At 48.5% G+C, this 20,775-nt stretch overlaps 1 protein-coding gene across 1 annotated transcript in view; it reads left to right on the forward strand.

The window, feature by feature from the left end:
* The window catches only part of LOC308678987 (uncharacterized protein C7orf57 homolog), a gene marked incomplete at its 3' end in the record, with an annotated part of 151,161 nt that extends 134,678 nt beyond the window's left edge, over positions 1–16,483 (forward strand). The window contains exons 9-10 of the mRNA XM_081346216.1: positions 7,584–7,734; positions 16,441–16,483. Of these exons, the coding sequence (XP_081202342.1) occupies positions 7,584–7,734; positions 16,441–16,483 (194 nt within the window). The remainder of the gene's footprint in view (positions 1–7,583; positions 7,735–16,440) is intronic.
* Between the last annotated feature and the right edge of the window lie 4,292 nt (positions 16,484–20,775).

Genomic DNA, 20,775 nt, shown 5'->3' on the forward strand with positions numbered 1-20,775 from the left:
CCCGTTCTCTCATCTCGGCGGAGACTTCTTTCGGGGGATCCAGCCTCTGTCACCCCCTTTTCTCAGCTGGGCTTTGCCGAGATGAGAGAATGGGGCAGCAAGCCGCTGAGAGAATGGGGCAGTGGAGCACTCCGCCGAGAGAATGGGGTGGCTTGCTGTTGGCGCGGTGTGGCGTGGCAGAGGCTGGATCCCCCGAAAGAAGTCTTTGCCGAGAGAATGGGTGGCAAGCCTCCACCATCCCATTCTCTCGGCGGAGCGCTCCACCGCCCCATTCTCTCATTTCAGCGGAGACTTCTTTTGGGGGATGCAGCCTCTGCCGCCCCCTTCTCTCAGCTGCCTGGGCAGCTGAGAGAAGGGGGCAGCAGAGGCTGCATCCCCCAAAAGAAGTCTCCGCCGAGAAAATGGGCAGCAAGCCTCCACCGCCCCATTCTCCCAGTGGAGCGCTCCACCACCGCATTCTCTCGGCTTGCCGCCCCATTCTCTCGTCTCGGCAGAGCCCAGCTGAGAGAAGGCGGCAGAGGCTGCATCCCCCGAAAGAAGTGTCCGCCGAAAGAATGGGCAGCAAGCCTCCACTGCGCCATACTTGGCGGAGCGCTCCACTGCCTCATTCTCTTGTCTCAGCGGAGACTTCTTTCGGGGGATCCAGCCTCTGTCACCCCCTTCTCTCAGCTGGGCAGCTGAGAGAAGGGGGCGGCAGAGGCTGGATCCCCCGAAAGAAGTCTTCGCCGAGAAAATGGGTGGCAAGCTTCCACCGCCCCATTCTCTCAGCGGAGGCTTGCAGAGGTGGCGGCGGAGCTGCGCGTGCGGCTCTCCAAACTGCCGTCGCCCATTTGGAGAACTGCTGCCTTGTCAAACATGGACGAAGGCAGCAGCTCTCCAAACTGGGCGGTGGAGGTTTGGGGAGCTGCACATGCAGCTCTCCAGCCCGCCGCTCTCCAAACCTCTACCGCCTCGGTTGGACGGCTGTTGCCTTCATCAAACATGCATGAAGGCAGCAGTTCTGCAAACGGGGCGCTGGCGGTTTGAAGAGCGGCGGGTTGGAGAGCTGCGCGCGCAGCTCTCGAAACCGCCGCCGCCCGTTTGGAGAGCTGCTGCCATGTCCATGTTTGACGAAAGCAGCAGCTCTCCAAACTGGGGGGTGGAAGTTTGGAGAGCTGCGCACGCAGCTCCCCAAACCACCACCACCCCATTCTCTCAATGGGACTTTTTTATTCCCACTTTTTTTCCAGAATGGCAGAGGAGGACTGTGAGCCGCAGGAGACGGCTTAAAGAGCCGCATGCGGCTCCGGAGCCGCGGGTTGCCGACCCGTGTCCTAGACCAAAGTTGAAAGGGGAGCTACATGCATTTTTAGGATTACTCAATTTCTACCATGCATTGGTGAGCCCTTACACAGGCTCTTGGATAAGAAGGCACAATGACAGTGGACAAGTGTCCAAGAGCAAAGTTTTAGAGCAGTCAAATCACTGCTGTCATCAAACTCCATCCTAACACATTATAATGAGAAGCTGCCTATCAGCATTGCATGTGATGCCTCGCCTTATGGAATAGGAGCTGTCTTAAGCCATCTAATTGCTGATGGGAGCCAAGCTCAGATCAATAAAGAGGCATTGGCCATCGTGGCCAGCATCAAAAAATTTCATGACTTCCTGTATGGTTGCAAATTCATGGTCTTTATGGACCACAAGCCACTTCTGGATCTGTTCACTACAGACAAACATCCCTCAGATCCTCTCCCCACAGATCCTAAGGTGGTCCATCTTTCTCGCAGCCTATAGTTACAGGCTAATTCACAAACCTGGCTAGGAAATGGGACATGCTAATGCCCCTTAGCAGGCTGCCTTACTAATATTATGGAGCAGCTACGTGCTGAGAATGCCCAGCTCACCCAGCAACTCACTTTGCTGGCAGCTCAGGTGGCTCAACTGCAAGCTCAGGTTCATGCTGCACCCTCACCATCACCCCCACCCAGGAGAAAATGCCAAGTTGCAATGCCGGATAAATTTACAGGCACTCCAGAACTGTTTCCTGCTTTCCTGGGACAATGCCAGCTCTTTATCAGCGTGAGAGCAGCTGATTTCCCCACTGACCGGGATAAGGTGGGGTTTGTGTTAAGCCTTCTTTCAGGTGATGCAGCTCGTTGGGGCACGCCTCTGCTGGCTCAATCTAGCCCATTGTTGGACAACTTTGTGGGGTTTTGTGATCATATGCGTCTGATGTATGAGGACCCTATTAAGACGCAGACTGCTACTCGACGCCTGAAAGCTCTGAGGCAGGGTCAACGCCCCCTACAGGGCTATATCAGCGATTTTTTGCTGCTTAGCCAGGATTCCGCCTGGAATGAGGCTGCGCTTGTGGATGCCTTCCAGGATGGATTGTCGGAGGAGATGTTGGATGAGCTGGCCCGTGTGGATATTCCCTCAGACCTGAATGGGCTGATCCATCTCTGCCTGCGGATCGATGCTCAGTTGCAGCAGCGAAGGAGTCGCCATGCCACCCCACAGACCCCTGCAGCCCCTGTTGTGCGTGAGCCCCCAGTTCAAAGGGAGGAGCCAATGGAGCTGGGTGCCGTCAGGTCTCGTCTATCGGTGACTGAAATGAACAGACGATGATCGGGGGGTTGTGTTTTTACTGTGGGGACCCTGGGCATTTGGCTGCTTTTTGCCCAAAGAAGCGACAGCGGGCATCAGTGACCGAGCCTGCCCTGAGAAAGTCCCCTACTTTTCTGTCGGGAAACGCCCCGAGCCCGATCTAGACGGTGTGATAGATCGGGCGTCCCACAACAACACTGAGCGACGTCTTTCCGATGCTGCCTGTGGACCTCCACGGCATTTGATTTTGGAGGCACGTCTGATCCTTCCTGGCAAGCCAGAGGGGATTCCAGTCCATGCCTTAATTGACTCTGGGGCCACCACAAATTTTATGGACTCAGCATTTGTGGCCAAATGGGCTGTTCCCCAGTGCCCGGTGGATCCGCCCATGTTAGTGGAGACTATCGATGGTCGAGTGCTCCTGTCTGGGCCTATTACGGCCACCACGCAACCATTATGTATGGCCATCAGTTCCCATGTGGAGGCCATCCAGTTCTATATCACCTCAGATCTGCATTTCCCCGTGGTCCTGGGACTGGCGTGGCTCCAGGCGCATGACCCACAGATCTATTGGTCACAGAACGTGGTCACCTTCCCAAGCTTGCAGTGTGTGGACCACTCCCGCCATATCTGTGCCAGCCAGGTGGAGGGTTCCCCAGGGGTTTCCTTGCCTCCTGAACTGTCCGACTTTGCTGATGTGTTCAGCGAGACAGAGGTGGATCAATTACCCCCGCACAGGCCCTATGACTGCCCCATTGATTTAGTCCCTGATGCGCCTCTCCCAGTGGGGCGTTTGTACTCCATGTCGGACCCCGAGTTGGCTGCATTGCGGGACTTTCTGGAGAAGAATTTGGCTCGCGGTTTCATCCGGCCCTCACCCTCGCCAGTGTCTGCACCCGTGCTCTTCGTCAAGAAGAAGTCGGGCGAATTACGGCTTTGCTGCGATTATAGAAAACTTAACGCCATCACGGTGCGCAATCGTTACCCGCTGCCCCTCATCCCCGAACTCTTGGACCGACTCCGGGAGGCTAAGATCTTCACGAAACTGGACCTGCGTGGAGCTTACAACCTCGTCAGGGTTCGGCCGGGTGATGAGTGGAAGACGGCGTTTGGTACTCGCTATGGACATTTTGAGTACACGGTGATGCTGTTTGGCCTGACCAATGCCCCCGCCATGTTTCAGCATTTCATGAATGACATTTTCCGGGATTTGTTGGATCAGTTTGTCGTGATCTACTTGGATGACATCCTGATCTACTCCCCATCGCGTGAGGTGCACCATCAGCATCTCCATCAGGTCCTGCAGCGACTCCGAGAACATCGGCTGTTTGCCAAGTTGGAGAAGTGCCAGTTCTACCGGGTGACCATCGATTTCCTGGGTCACCGCATTTCTCCTGAGGGCATCGCCATGGAGCCGAGTAAGGTTGAGTCTTTGCAGAGTTGGCAACCCCCGCGTCGCGTGAAGGATGTTCAGCGACTTCTTGGGTTCGCCAACTATTACCAAACTTTCATCCCTGGGTTTGCTGCCTTGACAGCCCCCCTCACCCGGCTCCTGCAGAAGAAGACTCGGTTCCAGTGGAACGCTCCAGAACAACAGGCTTTCCAGATTTTGAAGGAAGCCTTCATGAAGGAGCCCATCTTGAAGCATCCTGACCCGCAACGGCCGTTTGTCGTGGAGGCGGATGCCTCCGACATTGCCATTGGGGCGGTGTTACTCCAGGCAACGATGCCCAGCGGTACCCTCTGCCCTTGCGCGTACCATTCACGAAAACTGAACCCTTCGGAGCGCAATTATACAATCTGGGAGAAGGAGCTGCTGGCCATCAAAGCGGCGTTCGAGGCCTGGAGGCATCATCTGGAGGGAGCGCGGCATCAAATCGAGGTACATACCTAGCGGGCACAATCAAAGAGCGGATGCTCTGTCCAGGAAGCCCGAATATTCCCAAGTGGAAGACAAGCTTCTGCCCAGGACAGTGATCTCCGTCGAGTCTTTTGCTGCGGTGCGGGAGCCGGTTGATATACGGGCTCGGATCCGGGAGGCACAGCAGCAGGAGGTGTGGGTGGCTCAGCGGAAGGAGGAGGTGGGGCCAGATTCTCCTTGGACGGTCACGGATGGACTCTTGTATTATCGTGACCGGCTCTACGTTCCAGGAGGGCCACTCAGGGGACTCATCCTCAGCCAGTGTCACGATAACCCGGCGGCAGGGCATTTTGGCCTGTAAAAGACCCTGAACCTGGTCTCCCATACCTTCTGGTGGCCTCGAGTCCGACACGACGTCCAGTCCTATGTTACCTCCTGCATCCCATGCAGGCAGGCCAAGTCAGCGACGGGCCCCGCCTGGATTACTGCAGCCCTTGCCAACACCCAAAAGACCCTGGGGGGCTGTGTCCATGGACTTTCTGATGGATTTACCCCCATCCTCTGGTTTTACGGCAGTGTATGTGGTGGTGGACATGCTGACCAAGATGGCGCACTTCATCCCCTGTCGCAGCTTACCGTCAGCCCACGCCACTAGTCGTATGTTCATTCAGCAGGTGTTTCGGCTGCACGGCCTCCCTGATAGAGTCGTCTCTGATAGGGGGGCCCAGTTTACAGCCCGCTTCTGGCAGGAGTTGATGCATGCGTTGGATATCAAGATTTGCCTCTCGTCCGCGCATCATCCTCAAACTGACGGGGGAACCGAGAAGGTCATTGGTATCCTGGAACAATATCTGCGCTGCTACGTCAATCTGCAGCAAAACAATTGGGTGGACTATCTGGCCATAGCTGAGTTTGCATTTAACAATTCGCAGCATACCTCCACACAGATGACACCATTCTTGGCCAATGTGGGATATCACCCCCGGTTTTCCCCCCTTTCTCCCGTGGACTCACTGGAGCCGGCAGCGAACGACTTCATGGCAGAGTTACAGGTGATCCATCGATTGGTGCGACGTCAGTTAGAGAAGGCCAAGGCCGATTACAAAAGATTTGCTGATCGGTCAAGACGGGATACGCCTCCACTATCGGTGGGAGATCGGGTCTGGTTGTCCACCAGGAACCTACCGTCAACACGGCCGGTGAGAAAGTTAGATCACTGATATTTAGGACCGTTCCCAGTCGAGGCTGTCATCAATCCGGTCGCCTATCGCTTAACTCTGCCACGTTCCCTGCGCGTGCATCCAGTCTTTCATCGGTCTCTGTTGGTCCCCGAGCAACCGGCTTGTCCACTCCGCCGAGCGGAACCTCCCCCATCAGGACCTCGTGATGGAGGCAGCACCCCCGAGTACAAGGTCGCCAGCATCAGGGATTCCCGTTGGCTGAAAGGTCGTTTCCAGTACCTGATTGAATGGAAAGGTTACGGACCAGAGGACTTCACCTGGGAAGACGCAACCGCCGTTCATGCCCCTGCATTGGTGACCGCTTTTCATGAACAATTTCCATCCCGACTGCATCCGGATCGGCAGACCCGGGGGAAGGGCCTGCGGTGCAGGATAGTGTTGTGATTCAGGGTCAGCCTGTGGGTTCGGCAGTTGGGTCAGACGAATCAGAGGAGATGGGGGGTGTTGAAGACCTTGCTGATGATAGCCCTCAGGCAGGCCCCTCCCACTTGGTCACCATGGAGACCCAGCTGTGTGAGCCTGACAGTGTGGATGAAGATGACCCACAGCTGGCCCTGTTCAAGGACGCCCAACGCAGGAGGCAGTCAAGTAGGAGTAAACAGAGGAAGGCTGTGGGGCTTCTCGGAAGGAGGCAGAGAGAGGCCACGCCCTGAACTCTTTATAAAGGGAATGTTTGGGGAGGGCTGGTTTGCTGAAAGCAACCGCTCAGATAGTGTTTCAAAGCTCCTGAATCTTGGTTCGTGTCTTGTTTGTTTTTTGTAGTAATAAATTTGGCAGACGTCATTCCAGCCTCTTGCCGTTTATAAAGGGGTTGCCTTTTCTGCAGGGCCGGTAGCAGGCTGGTACAGAACACAAGGGGTCGGAGAGTTCTACCCAGCCAAGCAAGGGAACTGGTAGACCGGGAACCACCAATGGCTCCAAGGCATTCGGAGAGGTTGTTGAAGCCACTGAAGTACTTGCAGGACTACGTTCATTCTTTAACTGTGAACCATCTAGGGGCAAGGGGTGTTATGTATTGAAGTAAATTATATGGGCCATTATAATTGAATAATAGCTGTGTTGTCTGAAAGTTAATTGCCTGTCTGCAAGTTTACAAGCTTGTATTTTTGGGCTGGAGAATTGCTTAAAATTCATTGGCTACCACCTATCGGCGGTCCATATAAATAGATGTCAAAGTGGCTGTTAGAGCTGCTTCTGTGTTAACCTAATAAACGTTCTGTTACTTTCACCTTCGCCTCATCAATGCCTCAAAAGATCCCAGTATTTAACAGTAACCACCAAATAGAATTACATCTGATGTACAATCAATAGCCAGTACAGCTCCAAAAATAATGTGTTACAATGGTGCAACAAGGAGTGTCCATAACTACTTGAGTCATTGCATTCTGGATCAGATTTACTTTCCAAATACACTTCAAAATCAGCCCCATGTAGAACGCATTATAATAGCATAATCAAAGTGACTAGTGAGTGAGTGACTATGGATAAAGTCTATTATATGCGTACACACATTTAACTACCCACAGAGAATTGTTTTGTGAAGTCAGGCACAGATGCTTAAGTAGTCTTGTAAGTTTTGCAAAGTGCAGTTTCAAATGCATAATCTTAATTGTTTTTATAGAACCAAATTCATATTACATTTAAATGTTTAATGTAGATCTGAATATCTTTTGTAGTCACTTTGCTTTAAGCAAGCGCTTTGGACCATTGTTAAAACATATTGGCTGAATTCTAACTTAGAAACAGAACCTATAGCCCTCCAGATGAATTTCTATTATCCATGGGACAAGGTTGCAATTCAACAGCTTTTGGAGGATCATAGATTTCCCATCTCTTTATATTATTCAGAATGCATTTTAAGTAAAGAATTCCTTTTCCATTATTTCTTGCAGATTCTCTTCTTCCTCCAAGTGAGTATCAGAAGAAAATAGAAAAGAGGCAGAAAGCTAGGAAACATACATTGTCATACAAAAGAAAATCTCAATCTCAATCTGGACTTGAAATGGGTGCCCAGCCTAAGAAGTCACTCTTCAAGCTCAGAATGTATGCCACCCACGATCGTATCCCAACAGCCCATTTCTGACATAGCCAAACATAAGAATTCTATTTTGCTGTTGTTGTTTTTTATTAGAAGAGAATTTAATAATTGGGAAAAGTACCTTTAGGCATATGGTTAATACAAATATTTTTAATGTTAATCAAATATTGAATGATGCATTCCTCCCCTGAATGCACTTCTGAAAGTACAAGAATATTCAGTAAAGTTTCTTCTTATAATGGGAAATAATTAGGCCTTGTTGACAAAAAATAAGGAAGTGTTAAATAAATAAATAGTAATTTTGCATAATAACATAAATAAATAATAAAGTAGAAATTATTTCTACTTTATATATGATAGCTTCAATTCGAAACAGAATAAATCGGAGGTTAGTATATATGAAGGCTCTTGTTTACTTTTCCTGAACCCTTTTGCAGACTATTTTTTAAAATGCATGAGTTTAATGCAAAATAGCTGTTAGTTATGCAGCATGCAAAATGAAATTTATTTATTTTTATTTATTTTATTTTAATTCCATTTATATCCCGCCCTTCTCCGAAGACTCAGGGCGGCTTACAAGCTTAGCCCTGAGTCTTTCTACAACTTATACTAATGTTGCCCTTGTGCATATTTCATGTAGGCCCTTTATTAGGAAATAATAATGGTTCTTTTATGTAACATTAAAAAATACAGAGTTGGTTCTAAACCAACTATCCAAATTCAGGTAATATTCATCACATTCAAAATAGAATTTAATTCTTATGATAGGGAAGTTCATTCTTTTCATTTATGAGGTATCTGTAAAGAATGGCACAGACGTAGACTTATACAATAACTCCATGGGCTGTATTTGTATTCTGTTGTAAAACAAAAAGAAATTACTGATTAAAGTGATTATTTAAAAACCCTGCATCCAATGAATTAATGATATACTGGAAACAAAATGGAATGGTCTGAAAGTAAATTAGAATTAAATATTAAACTCTTATATGTCAGAAGAACTCTTGTTCTTTTAACTATAGGTAGTTTATGGCTTATAACCATTTGTTTAGTGATTGTTTGAAGTTACAACAGCACTGAAAAAAGTGACTTATGACCATTTTTCATACTTACAACTGCAGCATTCCCATGGTCATGTGATCAAAATTTGGATGCTTGGCAACTGGTTCATATTTATGAAGGTTGCTGTGTCCCAGGGCCATGTGATCAGCTTTCTCAATGTTTTGACAAGCAAATTCAATGGTAGACCCAGATTCATTTTACAACCGTGTTACTAATTAATGATTCATTAAACAACTGTGGCAAGAAGGGTTGTAAAATGGGGCAAAACCACTTAACTGTCTTGCTTAACAGAAGGTTTGGGCTCAGTTGTGGTCATAAGTCAAGAACTACCTGTACATTCCAGCCTCTTCCATGGAGGATGAAACTAAGTGCCTAAAAATAACTTTTTTCATATCTGCCTCCTCAAATTGCAAGACTGCACACTTCCCACTGAATTCAGTATGATTTTTTTAGCAAAGATGCATGGACAAAAAAAAGAAATAATTTCTATCTAAATAGATTTTTTAACACAATAGTAAATATGTAAAGACTGTATTTACATTATTTTAAGAAAACTAAGTCCAAGAAATGTCATATGTTCATAATATTAGAAAGTTAATTAGACATCAGGGAATGGCACGACATCAGGGAATGGCAGCAGATGTAGGAGCAGAGGGCCGTATCAATCTCAGGGAAGGCCTCTCCGCTGCTTACAAGCGGTGAGGCACTCCGACCCTCTGCCTCTACCCCAAGGTCCCGGGAGTGAGGGTGTGCAGCCCCCTGAGCTCCGGCTGGTGTACTTGAATGCCAGGTCTGTCTCTAATAAGGCTCCTCTCGTTCGTGACCTGGTCGAGGGTGAGCAGGCGGACCTGGCTTGCATCACGGAGACTTGGTTGGGCCCAGAGGGCGGGATTCCTCTGGTCGACCTTTGCCCACCAGGTTTCCGGGTGCTGCACCGGCCTCGGGCTCAGGGTAGGGGTGGGGGTGTGGCTGTTGTTATGAGGGAGACCTTGTGTCCGCGGGAGGCCACCGTTCCTCAGATAGTCGGGTGTGAGTCTCTCTTTTTGAGATGCGGCCCTGGTGCGCAGTTGGGCTTGCTGCTGGTGTACCTTTCGCCTAGTCACGCAGCAGCAGCCCTGCCTGAGCTGCTCGATGTCCTCTCTGGGCTGGTGGTTGAGTTCCCCAAACTTATAGTTTTGGGGGACTTCAATCTACCATCGCTGGGAGGATCATCTGAGTTGGCTCGGGAGTTCATGGCTTCCATGACGGCCATGGACCTGACGCAAGTAATTTCGGGACCGACTCATGAGGGAGGCCACACCCTTGACCTAGTTTTCTTATCTGGACGGTGGTTAGATGATCTTGGTGGGGGCTCTCCAATTATTATGCCCCTGTCATGGACCGATCATCATCTCCTGCGGCTGGTCTTCCGTTTTGCCACCCCCCGCCGTGGGTGTGTGGAACCAATTAAATGGTACCGCCCCAGACGCTTAATGGATCCCCAGAGGTTCCAGGCAGCGCTGGGGTCCCCACCTGCCTCCCTTGCTCACAGCTCGGCAGACGCCTTAGTGGAAGCCTGGGAAAGGACGGCCACTGAGGCTCTTGACCGAGTTGTACCCCTGCGGCCCCTGACCCGGTGCAGATCTCGTCGAGCTCCATGGTTCTCTGCGGAGCTCCGGGAGATGAAGCGTCGGAGACGGGGCCTAGAGAGCGGTTGGAGGTCCAGCCGATCCGAATCCGACCGATTGCGACTAAGAGCCCACATTAGGTCTTATCTCGCTGCGATAAGGGAGGCGAGGTCTAACCACTTCGCCACCCTTATCGCGTCCGCAGATAATCGCCCGGCCGCCCTGTTTAGGGTGACTCGCTCCCTCCTAAATCAGGAGGTGAGGGAGGATCCCTTGCAGGGTCGTGCCGAGGAGTTTAACCAACATCTGTCGGACAAAATCGCTCTGATTCGGACCGGTCTGGACTCTGACTGGGCAGAGTCTGACGATCAGGACACGGGCGGTCTTGTCGATATCACCTGGGAGGAGTTTGATTCTGTGACTCCGGAGGAAGTGGACAGGATCATGGGGAGGCTGAGCACCACCACATGTTTATTGGACCCGTGCCCTTCCTGGCTGGTCTATGCAGCCCGGGAGAGGACACGCAGCTGGTTCCAGGCAGTTATATCGGCTTCTCTGAGTGAGGGTAGCTTCCCCGCCGTCTTGAAAGAGGCGGTGGTGAGGCCTCTCCTCAAGAAGCCTGCCTTGGACCCAGCTGTATTAAACAACTTTCGTCCTGTCTCCAACCTTCGCTTTCTTGCGAAGGTTGTTGAGAGTGTGGTGGCGCATCAGCTCCCTCTGGTCCTGGATGAAGCGGATTATCTAGACCCATACCAATCGGGTTTCAGGCCCGGGCACAGCACGGAGACGGCATTGGTCGCGCTGGTGAATGATCTCTGGAGGGCTCGGGACAGGGGATATTCCTCTGTTCTAGTCCTATTAGACCTCTCGGCGGCTTTCGATACCATCGACCATGGTATCTTGCTGCGGCGTCTCAGGGGACTGGGAGTGGGAGGCACAGTTTTACAGTGGTTCTCCTCCTATCTCCAGGGACGTTCGCAGTCGGTGTTGGCAGGAGGGCAGAGGTCGACCGCGAGGTCTCTCATTTGTGGAGTTCCTCAGGGGTCGGTCCTCTCGCCTCTCCTGTTCAACATCTACATGAAGCCGCTGGGTGAGATCATTCGTGGCTTTGGAGTTGGGTATCATCAGTACGCTGATGATACCCAACTTTTCCTTTCGACCCCAAACCACCCCAGTGATGCCCTCAACGTGATGTCCCGGTGCCTGGAGGCGGTTCGGGTCTGGATGGGGAGGAACAGACTTCAACTCAACCCCGACAAGACTGAGTGGCTTTGCATACCTTCATCCCGGGTTTATTCGGATATTCCACCTCTGGCTATGGGGGGTGAACTATTACCCCCCGTAGATAGGGCTCGCAACTTGGGAGTCCTCCTAGATTCACGGCTCACCTTGGAAGACCATGTAGGAGCTGTGACTAGGGGGGCCTTCGCCCAGGTTCGCCTGGTGCGCCAGTTGCGGCCCTATCTTAGCCGGGATGATTTGTGCACGGTCACTCATGCGCTCGTGTCCTCTCGTCTGGACTACTGCAACGCTCTCTACATGGGGCTGCCCTTGAGGACCACCCGGAAGCTCCAACTGGTACAGAATGCAGCCGCGAGAGTTGTGTTGGGAGTCTCCCGATACTCCCACGTTACACCGCTGCTCCGTGAGCTGCATTGGTTGCCAGTTGTCTTCCGGGTGAGATTCAAGGTACTGGTAACGGTGTTCAAAGCACTCCATGGCATGGGGCCGGAGTACCTTGGGGAACATCTGCTGCCGGCATCAAGCTCCCTGCGCCCTGTGCGTTCCCACAGAGAGGGCCTCCTCAGGGTGCCACCGATCAGAGAATGTCGATTGGTGGCCCCCAGGGGGAGATCCTTCTCTGTGGGCGCTCCGGAGCTGTGGAACCAGCTACCGGTAGAGCTCCGGATGGCGCCCGATCTTCGCTCCTTTCGTCGCGATCTCAAGACCTTTCTGTTTGTACAAGCCGGCCTAGCCTGATGGGGATTGGTGGGGTTTTTTATTTTTGGTGGTTTAGTTTTTAACTTGGTGTTTTAGAATTCTATTTTAACTGTTTTAATATGGGCAACTATTTAATCTCTTTTTAACGTTTGTATTTAGTATTTTATTCTGCCCTGTGAACCGCCCTGAGTCCTCAGGGAGAAGGGCGGTATACAAATATTATTAAATTAAATTAAATTAAATTAAAATTCACCTAGATGTTTTAAATGTTTTTCTCATTAAGACATGGGCCGATACCTATCACCCTTACCCACAGCCCAGTTGATGCTCTGGTGGAGGCCTGGGAAACGGCTGCCACCAGGGCACTCGACTGCGTTGTACCCATGCGACCTCTGATTCGGCGCAGATCCCGTTGGGCCCCATGGTTCTCTGTGGAGCTCCGGGAGATGAAGCGTCGGAGACGAGGTCTAGAGAGCGGTTGGAGATCCAGCCGATCCGAATCCGACCGATTGCAGTTAAGAACCTTTATAAGGTCTTATCTTGCGGCGATAAGGACGGCGAAGTCTAACTACTTTGCCGCCCTTGTCGCATCCGCAGATAATCGCCCGGCCGCCCTGTTTAGGGTGACTCGCTCCCTCCTTAGTCAGGAGGTGAGAGAGGATCCCTTGCAGGGACGAGCCGAGGAGTTTAGTCATCATCTGGCGGACAAAATCGCTCGGATCCGGACCGGCCTGGACTCTGACTGGGCAGAGTCTGATGTGGAGGAATCAGGCGGTCTTGAGCATGTTATCTGGACTGAGTTCGACCCTGTTTCCCCTGATGATGTGGACAGGATCATGGGGAGACTGAGCTCCACCACCTGTTTGTTGGATCCGTGCCCCTCCTGGCTAGCTTATGCGGCTCGGGAGGGAACACGAGGCTGGTTCCATGCAGTAATAACTGCTTCTTTGAAGGAGGGTGTCTTCCCTGCCGCCCTGAAGGAGGCGGTGGTGAGACCCCTCCTCAAGAAGCCTGCTTTGGACCCGGCTGTTTTAAACAACTATCGTCCAGTCTCCAACCTTCGCTTTCTGGCGAAGGTTGTTGAGAGTGTGGTGGCGCATCAGCTCCCTATGTTCCTGGAGGAAACTGATTATCTGGACCCGTACCAATCGGGCTTCAGGCCCGGACACAGCACGGAGACGGCATTGGTCGCACTGGTGAATGATCTCTGGAGGGCTAGGGACAGGGGCTGCTCCTCTGTCCTGGTCCTATTAGATCTCTCAGCGGCTTTTGATACCATCGACCATGGTATCCTGCTGCGACGTCTCAGGGGGTTGGGAGTGGGAGGCACCGTTTTACGGTGGTTCTCCTCCTACCTCCAGGGCCGCTCGCAGTCGGTGTTGACAGGAGGGCAGAGATCCGCCCCGAGGTCTCTCGTTTGTGGAGTTCCTCAGGGGTCGGTTCTCTCGCCTCTCCTGTTCAACATCTACATGAAGCCGCTGGGTGAGATCATTCGTGGTTTTGGGGTGGGGTATCACCAGTACGCTGATGATACCCAACTTTTTCTTTCCACCCCAAACCAACCCAGTGATGCCCTCTCCGTGATGTCCCGGTGCCTGGAGGCGGTTCAGGTCTGGATGGGGAGAAACAGGCTTCGTCTCAATCCCGCCAAGACTGAGTGGCTCTGCATATTGGCGTCTCGGGTTAACCATGTTATTCCACCTCTAACGATGGGGGGTGAGGTGTTGCCCCCCGTTGATAGGGCTCGCAACTTAGGCGTCCTCCTGGATTCACGGCTCAATTTTGAAGATCATATAGGAGCCGTGACCAGGGGGGCTTTTGCACAGGTTCGCCTGGTGCGCCAGTTGCGTCCCTATTTGGACCGAGACGCCCTACGCACAGTCACTCATGCGCTTGTGACCTCCCGTTTGGACTACTGTAACGCTCTCTACATGGGGCTGCCCTTGAAGACCACTCGGAGGCTTCAACTGGTGCAGAATGCGGCCGCGCGAGTTGTAATGGGGGTTTCCCGATACTCCCATGTAACACCTCTACTCCGCGAGCTGCATTGGCTTCCGGTTGCCCTCCGGGTGAAATTCAAGGTGCTGGTTATCACCTATAAAGCCCTACATGGCCTGGGTCCGGGTTATTTGAGGGAACACCTGCTGCCGGCATCAAACGCCCTTCGCCCAGTGCGCTCCCACAGGGAGGGTCTGCTCAGGGTTCCGCCGGTGAGAGATTGCCGGCGGGTGACACCCAGGGATAGGGCCTTCTCTGTGGGAGCGCCTGCCCTCTGGAACCAGCTGCCGGTGGAGCTGAGGACTGCCCCCGACCTCCGATCATTCCGCCGGGGCCTGAAGACCTGGCTCTTCGAGCTCTCGGGCCCAGACTGAGGAGGAATTTTTAATTTGGGGTTCTTTTTTAACTGACTACAGGGTTAATTTAATTTTTTTTTAATTTGGTTCTTAATTTTTGTATTTTGGATTTTTAATTCCCTGTAAACCGCCCTGAGTCCTCAGGGAATAGGGCGGTATATAAATACAATTAAATAAATAAATAAATAAATAAATTTATTTATGTAAATAATTAATATTATTTTGTTAGGTGTCTTGACAGGCGCAATGGTATATCAAAACATGATAAAAAGAAAATAACCTAACAATGCTGAAAAATATAATTGAATATTTCCAAAAAATAATTTCCATTTTCACAGGCTTTTAAAGTAGACCAAACTAGCATATTTTACAAGCAAACAATACTTAAAAGCAATGTTAATTATTCTGTCAAGGAAAAGCATTTCAGAATTGTAAACCAGTTTAGAGAAGTATTGTACCTATTAGTGGCCCTCTTAAAATTTGGTGTGGTTGTGGCATATACTATAGAACACTCATGGTTAATATTAAAAGATGCACTAAAAAGTGGGAAAAGATAATCTCGATATTACAGGGTCATATCTGCAGTTGCTTAAAGTTTAATTTAAAATAAATATCTGAAATCAAAATTTTGTCTAGAAAGCCCCCATATCTAGAAAGCCCCACCCCAATAGCTTTAAATAAAAGTTTTCCCATGTGTCATATAGTACAATCAATGTTTCAAAACTGGGATTGCTTGGCTTGATTTTTCTCTCCCACATAATCTGAACTTCCAAATATATTCATAGTCCATCTTTTATTTATGGAAAGATCTGAGGATATTTTAAGGCTAGGTGCCATCAACTATACTACTAACAGCAGTAGTTGCCAGAAGGGTCAGTTATGTCAGGTAGTTATGGATAGATTTAATATGCAGAAAAATAAATCTGCATCTACTTCTTGAAAAAGCTCAGTCTTTCAGTTGATATTAGTTTATAGGTTTTCCAATATTAAATGGTGGAGCAGTGGGCTAATGCCTCCTTAAGTAACACCAGCTGCCTGCAATTAGTGCAGGTTCGCATCCCTCCAGGCTCAAGGTTGACTCAGCCTTCTATCCTTCCGAGGTAGGTAAAATGAGGACCCAGATTGTTGGGGGCAATAAGCTGACTTTGTAATAATGCCGCTTGGGGGGGGGGCGAAAGTCCTAATTAGCAGGCATATACATAGAATGAAGGCTATTGCTAAGCACATTGGTTTGTGCTTAAATTGTAAGCCGCCCTGAGTCTTCGGAGAAGGGCGGGATATAAATGGGATTAAAATAAAATAAAAAATAAAAATAAATAGTAAATGAATTGTAGTAAGTGCTTTTACATTTCATATGTCCATGAAATTCCAAGTTTAACCTGTTTTAAAATCCTACATATTTTGTAAAAGCACTTTGAATACTTTGGGAATGAAATTAATATGTTTAATTTGTATTGAATCATAGTTATTCAAAACCTTTTCATGTGCAATATTTTATACAATATTTCAAGCTCATGGCAAGTCAAATTTAATGTTATTTACAATCTTCAATATTGCCAAGTAAAATAAAAATTGGACATTCATTGTCTTGTTTAAAGAAGTGATATCCCAGTTTTTATTATTCATTTTTAAAATAGTGAAGCCCTTCTGTTTCCCCTCCCTCCCCTATATACTTTTTTGTTTAGTAAAGCAGAAATACTGTGTCTTGATGAAATTATTAACTTTCTTCTCATTTTCTGTTTTGCAGATTCAGAAATATCCCAGCCAGAATTGACACAAACAGAAATTGAGTAAAAGCTGGTACTTCACAGAATTGTCACAATTCTGTTGCTACTTCCAAACAGCACTGTATGAAGGAAACTATTATATAGCTCCATTAGTAATCTACTAACCACCTATAATAGGCTTCAATGGTTATCTCATAAACCAACTATTATTAAGACTCACCTAGTTTCTTCTAAAGCCACACCTGTTGCTTGAGAGCTGATGACTATGCCCACAGTGATAAGACACTGTTAATATAAGCTATTCTTTGAATTCAACTACTGAAAAGAGTATAGGGGAACACAAAAATGAGACCAGCTTGAACTTTACAGTGCTGACTTTTTATTTTTGTATCTTTTTTCCAAGTAAAAGCTAATTATTTTCATTTTCTATGTAATAGAATGTTGGTAGATACACTGAAATTATTTTTCAGAATATTGGATTGTACTGATAGTTTTAAACACATTTGTATTTTGTTCTGCTTTATTCTTTAAATATAAACTTATATAAATACTTGGATTCTAACTGAATAAATACCATTAGAAATTGGAAATAATTGTCCTTTATTTATGGCTCTTTTGAGTAATAATATAATGTTATTGAGCAATTATTTGGGCCTCCAAACAAATATGTTAAGAAATACAAGATTTAATGGCAGTTTCCATTTAATTTTAAACAAGATGGATATAAAATGGCTGCAAGACTTGGGTTTGGCTAGTCTAAGGAAAAGAAGAAACAGGGGTAACATGACAGCAGTACTCCAGTATTTGAGTGGCTGCCAAAAGAAAAGGGAGTCAAATTATTCTCCAAAGCACCAGAGGGCAGGACAAGAAACAATGTGTAAGGTCCCACCCCAATCCACGTCTTAGGAAAGAAGAACTCCTGGAGACAGAATTGTCCAAAAAAGAACTTTTTACTAAAACATGATTGTCGGTGGAAAATCTAGACAGGATCTCAAAACTGTGTTACAGGTTGGTACTTTTAAAATGTCCCTGAGTGAACCCCCCCTCCCCTCAGTCCATTTGGTCAGTCCCAGATCAATTAAGGTTCAGGTGTCAAAACCTTCCAAGGGAAAAGGGATCTTCCATGCCTTTACGACATTTCCTTCCTCCCTTTCAGATTCTAATCAGAGATACAAACCAGATCTCTCCCCCACCCCTCTCCCTTTCTTTGTTCTTCTCAGTTCAAAGGTTCTTCCCCTGGTCTAATGATGGTGGCCAAGCAGGCTGAAATAAACACCCTTGCAACAAATGGATAATGATAGCCAATTAACATCTTGTCTTCTCCTCCTTGGGAATGGCAGAATCCAGTGAGGGATGTAAGATTTTAGAACATACAGATAGGGATATATGAATGGGATATAAATGGATTCTTACACAATGTTTGGAAATTGAGCAAAGAGAGAAGCAACCTGGAATTAAGGAGAAACTTCCTAACAGTGATGACAATTAACCAGTGGAACAGCTTGTCTTAGAAATTGTGGGTGCTTCATCAATGGAGGTTTTTAAGAAGAGACTGGACAGTCACTTGTCTGAGATGGTATATTTATTTATTTATTTATTTATTTATTTATTTATTTATTATTTAAATTTATATACCGCCCTATTCCCGTAGGACTCAGGGCGGTTTACAGGGAAAATTAAAATACATAGTATACAAAATTAAAATCAATTGAAACTATTAATTAAATTACACTCCCTGAAGTTAACTAAAACCCAATTAAATTAAAATAAATTAAAACCCCTCAGTCTGGGCAAAACAGCTCAAAGAACCAGGTTTTCAAATCCCGGCAAAATGAGCGAAGGTCGGGGGCAGTCCTGAGTTCTGGGGGAAGTTGGTTCCATAGGGCCAGCGCGCCCACAGAGAACGCCCTTCCCCTGGGAATAACCCGCCGGCATTCCTTAACCGGCGGTACCCTGAGAAGGCCCTCCCTGTGGGAGTGCACAGGACGATGGGAAGTTGATGCCGGCAGCAGGTGTTCCCTTAGATAATCTGGACCCAAGCCATTTAGGGCTTTATAGGTCATTACCAGCACCTTGAATCTCACCTGGAGGGCAACCGGAAGCCAATGCAGCTCACGGAGAAGAGGTGTTACACGGGAGTATCGGGAAACTCCCATAACAACTCGCACGGCTGCATTCTGCACCAGTTGAAGCCTCCGAGTGGTCCTCAAGGGCAGCCCCATGTAGAGAGCATTGCAGTAGTCTAACCGGGAGGTCACGAGCGCATGGGTGACTGTGCGTAGGGCATCTCGGTCCAGATAGGGCTGCAACTGGCGCACCAGGTGAAACTGGGCAAAAGCCCCCCTGGTCACGGCTCCTATATGGTCTTCAAAATTGAGCTGTGAATCCAAGAGGGCGCCCAAGTTGCGAGCCCTATCGACAGGGGGTAACACCTCACCCCCCATCATTAATGATGGAACGACCTGGCTAACCCGAGATGCCGGTATGTACAGCCACTCAGTCTTGGCAGGATTGAGACGAAGACTGTTTCTCCCCATCCAAACCTGGACTGCCTCCAGGCAACGGGACATCACGTCGAGTGCATCACTGGGTTGGTTCGGGGTGGAAAGAAAAAGTTGGGTATCATCAGCGTACTGATGATACCCCACCCTGAAACCACGAATGAGCTCGCCCAGCGGTTTCATGTAGATATTGAACAGGAGGGGAGAGAGGACCAACCCCTGAGGGACTCCACAAATGAGAGACCTCGGGGCGGACCTTTGCCCTCCCGTCAACACCGACTGCGAGCGGCCCAGAACCACCGTAAAACAGTGCCTCCCACTCCCAACCCCGAGACGCCTCAGTAGGATACCCAAGCCCGCCAGAGATCATTCACCAGTGCGACCAATGCCGTCTCCATGCTGTACCTGGGCCTGAAACCCGATTGGTACAGGTCAAGATAATCAGTTTCCTCCAGGAACAGAGGAAGCTGATGCGCCACCACACTCTCCTGCTTAAGTTGGGGGGATGGACTAGAAGATCTCCAAAGTCCCTTTCAGCTGTATTCTATTCTAAAAATTTTATATGTTTTATATGTTTTAGACACAAAAGCTAAAGCATATCAGGTTTTGTAGACCACTTCTGGCAGCATCTGCTGGATTTGTCTGGTTTTGGAAACTCAGCAGGATCAGGACTATTTAGATGGTTCCAAATGTATATGGAATGATTTGGGAAATCCATAAACATTTGGAAAGAGACAAGAGCAAAGTACTGGCTTAGTTAAAAAGAAAAACCTTATTGTTGTGTGGGAAGTCAGCCCCCCACCCCCAGAGAAGGAAATATTAAAAGGGCAGACCCTGGAAAGCATGGGGGTTTGGCCAGAGTGCAGGACCTTTTGTTAGGGAAAAGGAAGAGGCTGTGTGAAAATGGAATGGAATGAGTGAATGAGAGAACTGGATTTGGGCAACCAGCTGGTAATGCCCTGTAAGCAAAACCCATCTGCACGAGGGGCCTGTACTACTGCACTAAGCAGAGGTCCTCCCAGACTCGTCCTAAGTCTGAAAACTGACAGTGGGTGAAGAAGACGGAGGCATCTGTACCTGTCTGAGCCGAGGGCGGCAGATCCTCCCCAGGCCCCTTTTTGGTCTGAAAAGTGACGGCGGGAAATTCCCTTTTAGGGGATCCCATACTCTGTGAGGGAACCAGAGTCCTCCAAGGCATCTTTTTTTGTGTGCCCGCAAACTGATGGCAGGGCAGCAGGGATAGTGTTGCTAAGAGTGGCTGGGCAGTGCCGCTAGGACCCAACTAAGCCAATTGGAACCCCATATCGTAAAGGGAACAAGGGAAGCTATAGCTTGAGGGTCAAGTCTAGATTACCTATTGGAGATTTGCTCAAGGCATGGGACGAGAGGCAAGTGCCTGTCCTAGCCTGTATGAAAAGGAAGTGAGCAAGAGAAATTTGTGAAGAATGGGCTTTGCTCAGGGCTTTGCTGGGAAAACAATTTGGCTAAATAAAGGTACTTAAAAGGAAATTAAAATATAGAAATAGTGATTTTTTTTCTTTCTCTCTTTCTATGCAACCATGTGGTATGTTTAAGATTTGTGCCTTCCCTAATTTGAGTTAACTGAGATCTATGGTGGAAATGACCAGGATGTGTAAAACTAAAACTTCTGTTTCCCTTTTCTGTTCTCTTTTCCTTGTCTTTGTGTGTATATGTGTTGAAGTCTTTGTGTGTGAGGTAAAGGTTAATTGTTAATTGTCTCTAATCCAAAGAGAAAAGAATTTTAAAATTCTGCTAGAAATTCTGCTTAAAATAAGCCACCAAATGATATATTCTTACCTTGTTTGTTTGGCCAGCAAACAGGGTGAAAAGAAA

This window comes from Vipera berus, assembly GCF_964194415.1.
Source record: "Vipera berus genome assembly, chromosome: Z".
NCBI classification, from domain to species: Eukaryota; Metazoa; Chordata; class Lepidosauria; order Squamata; family Viperidae; genus Vipera; species Vipera berus.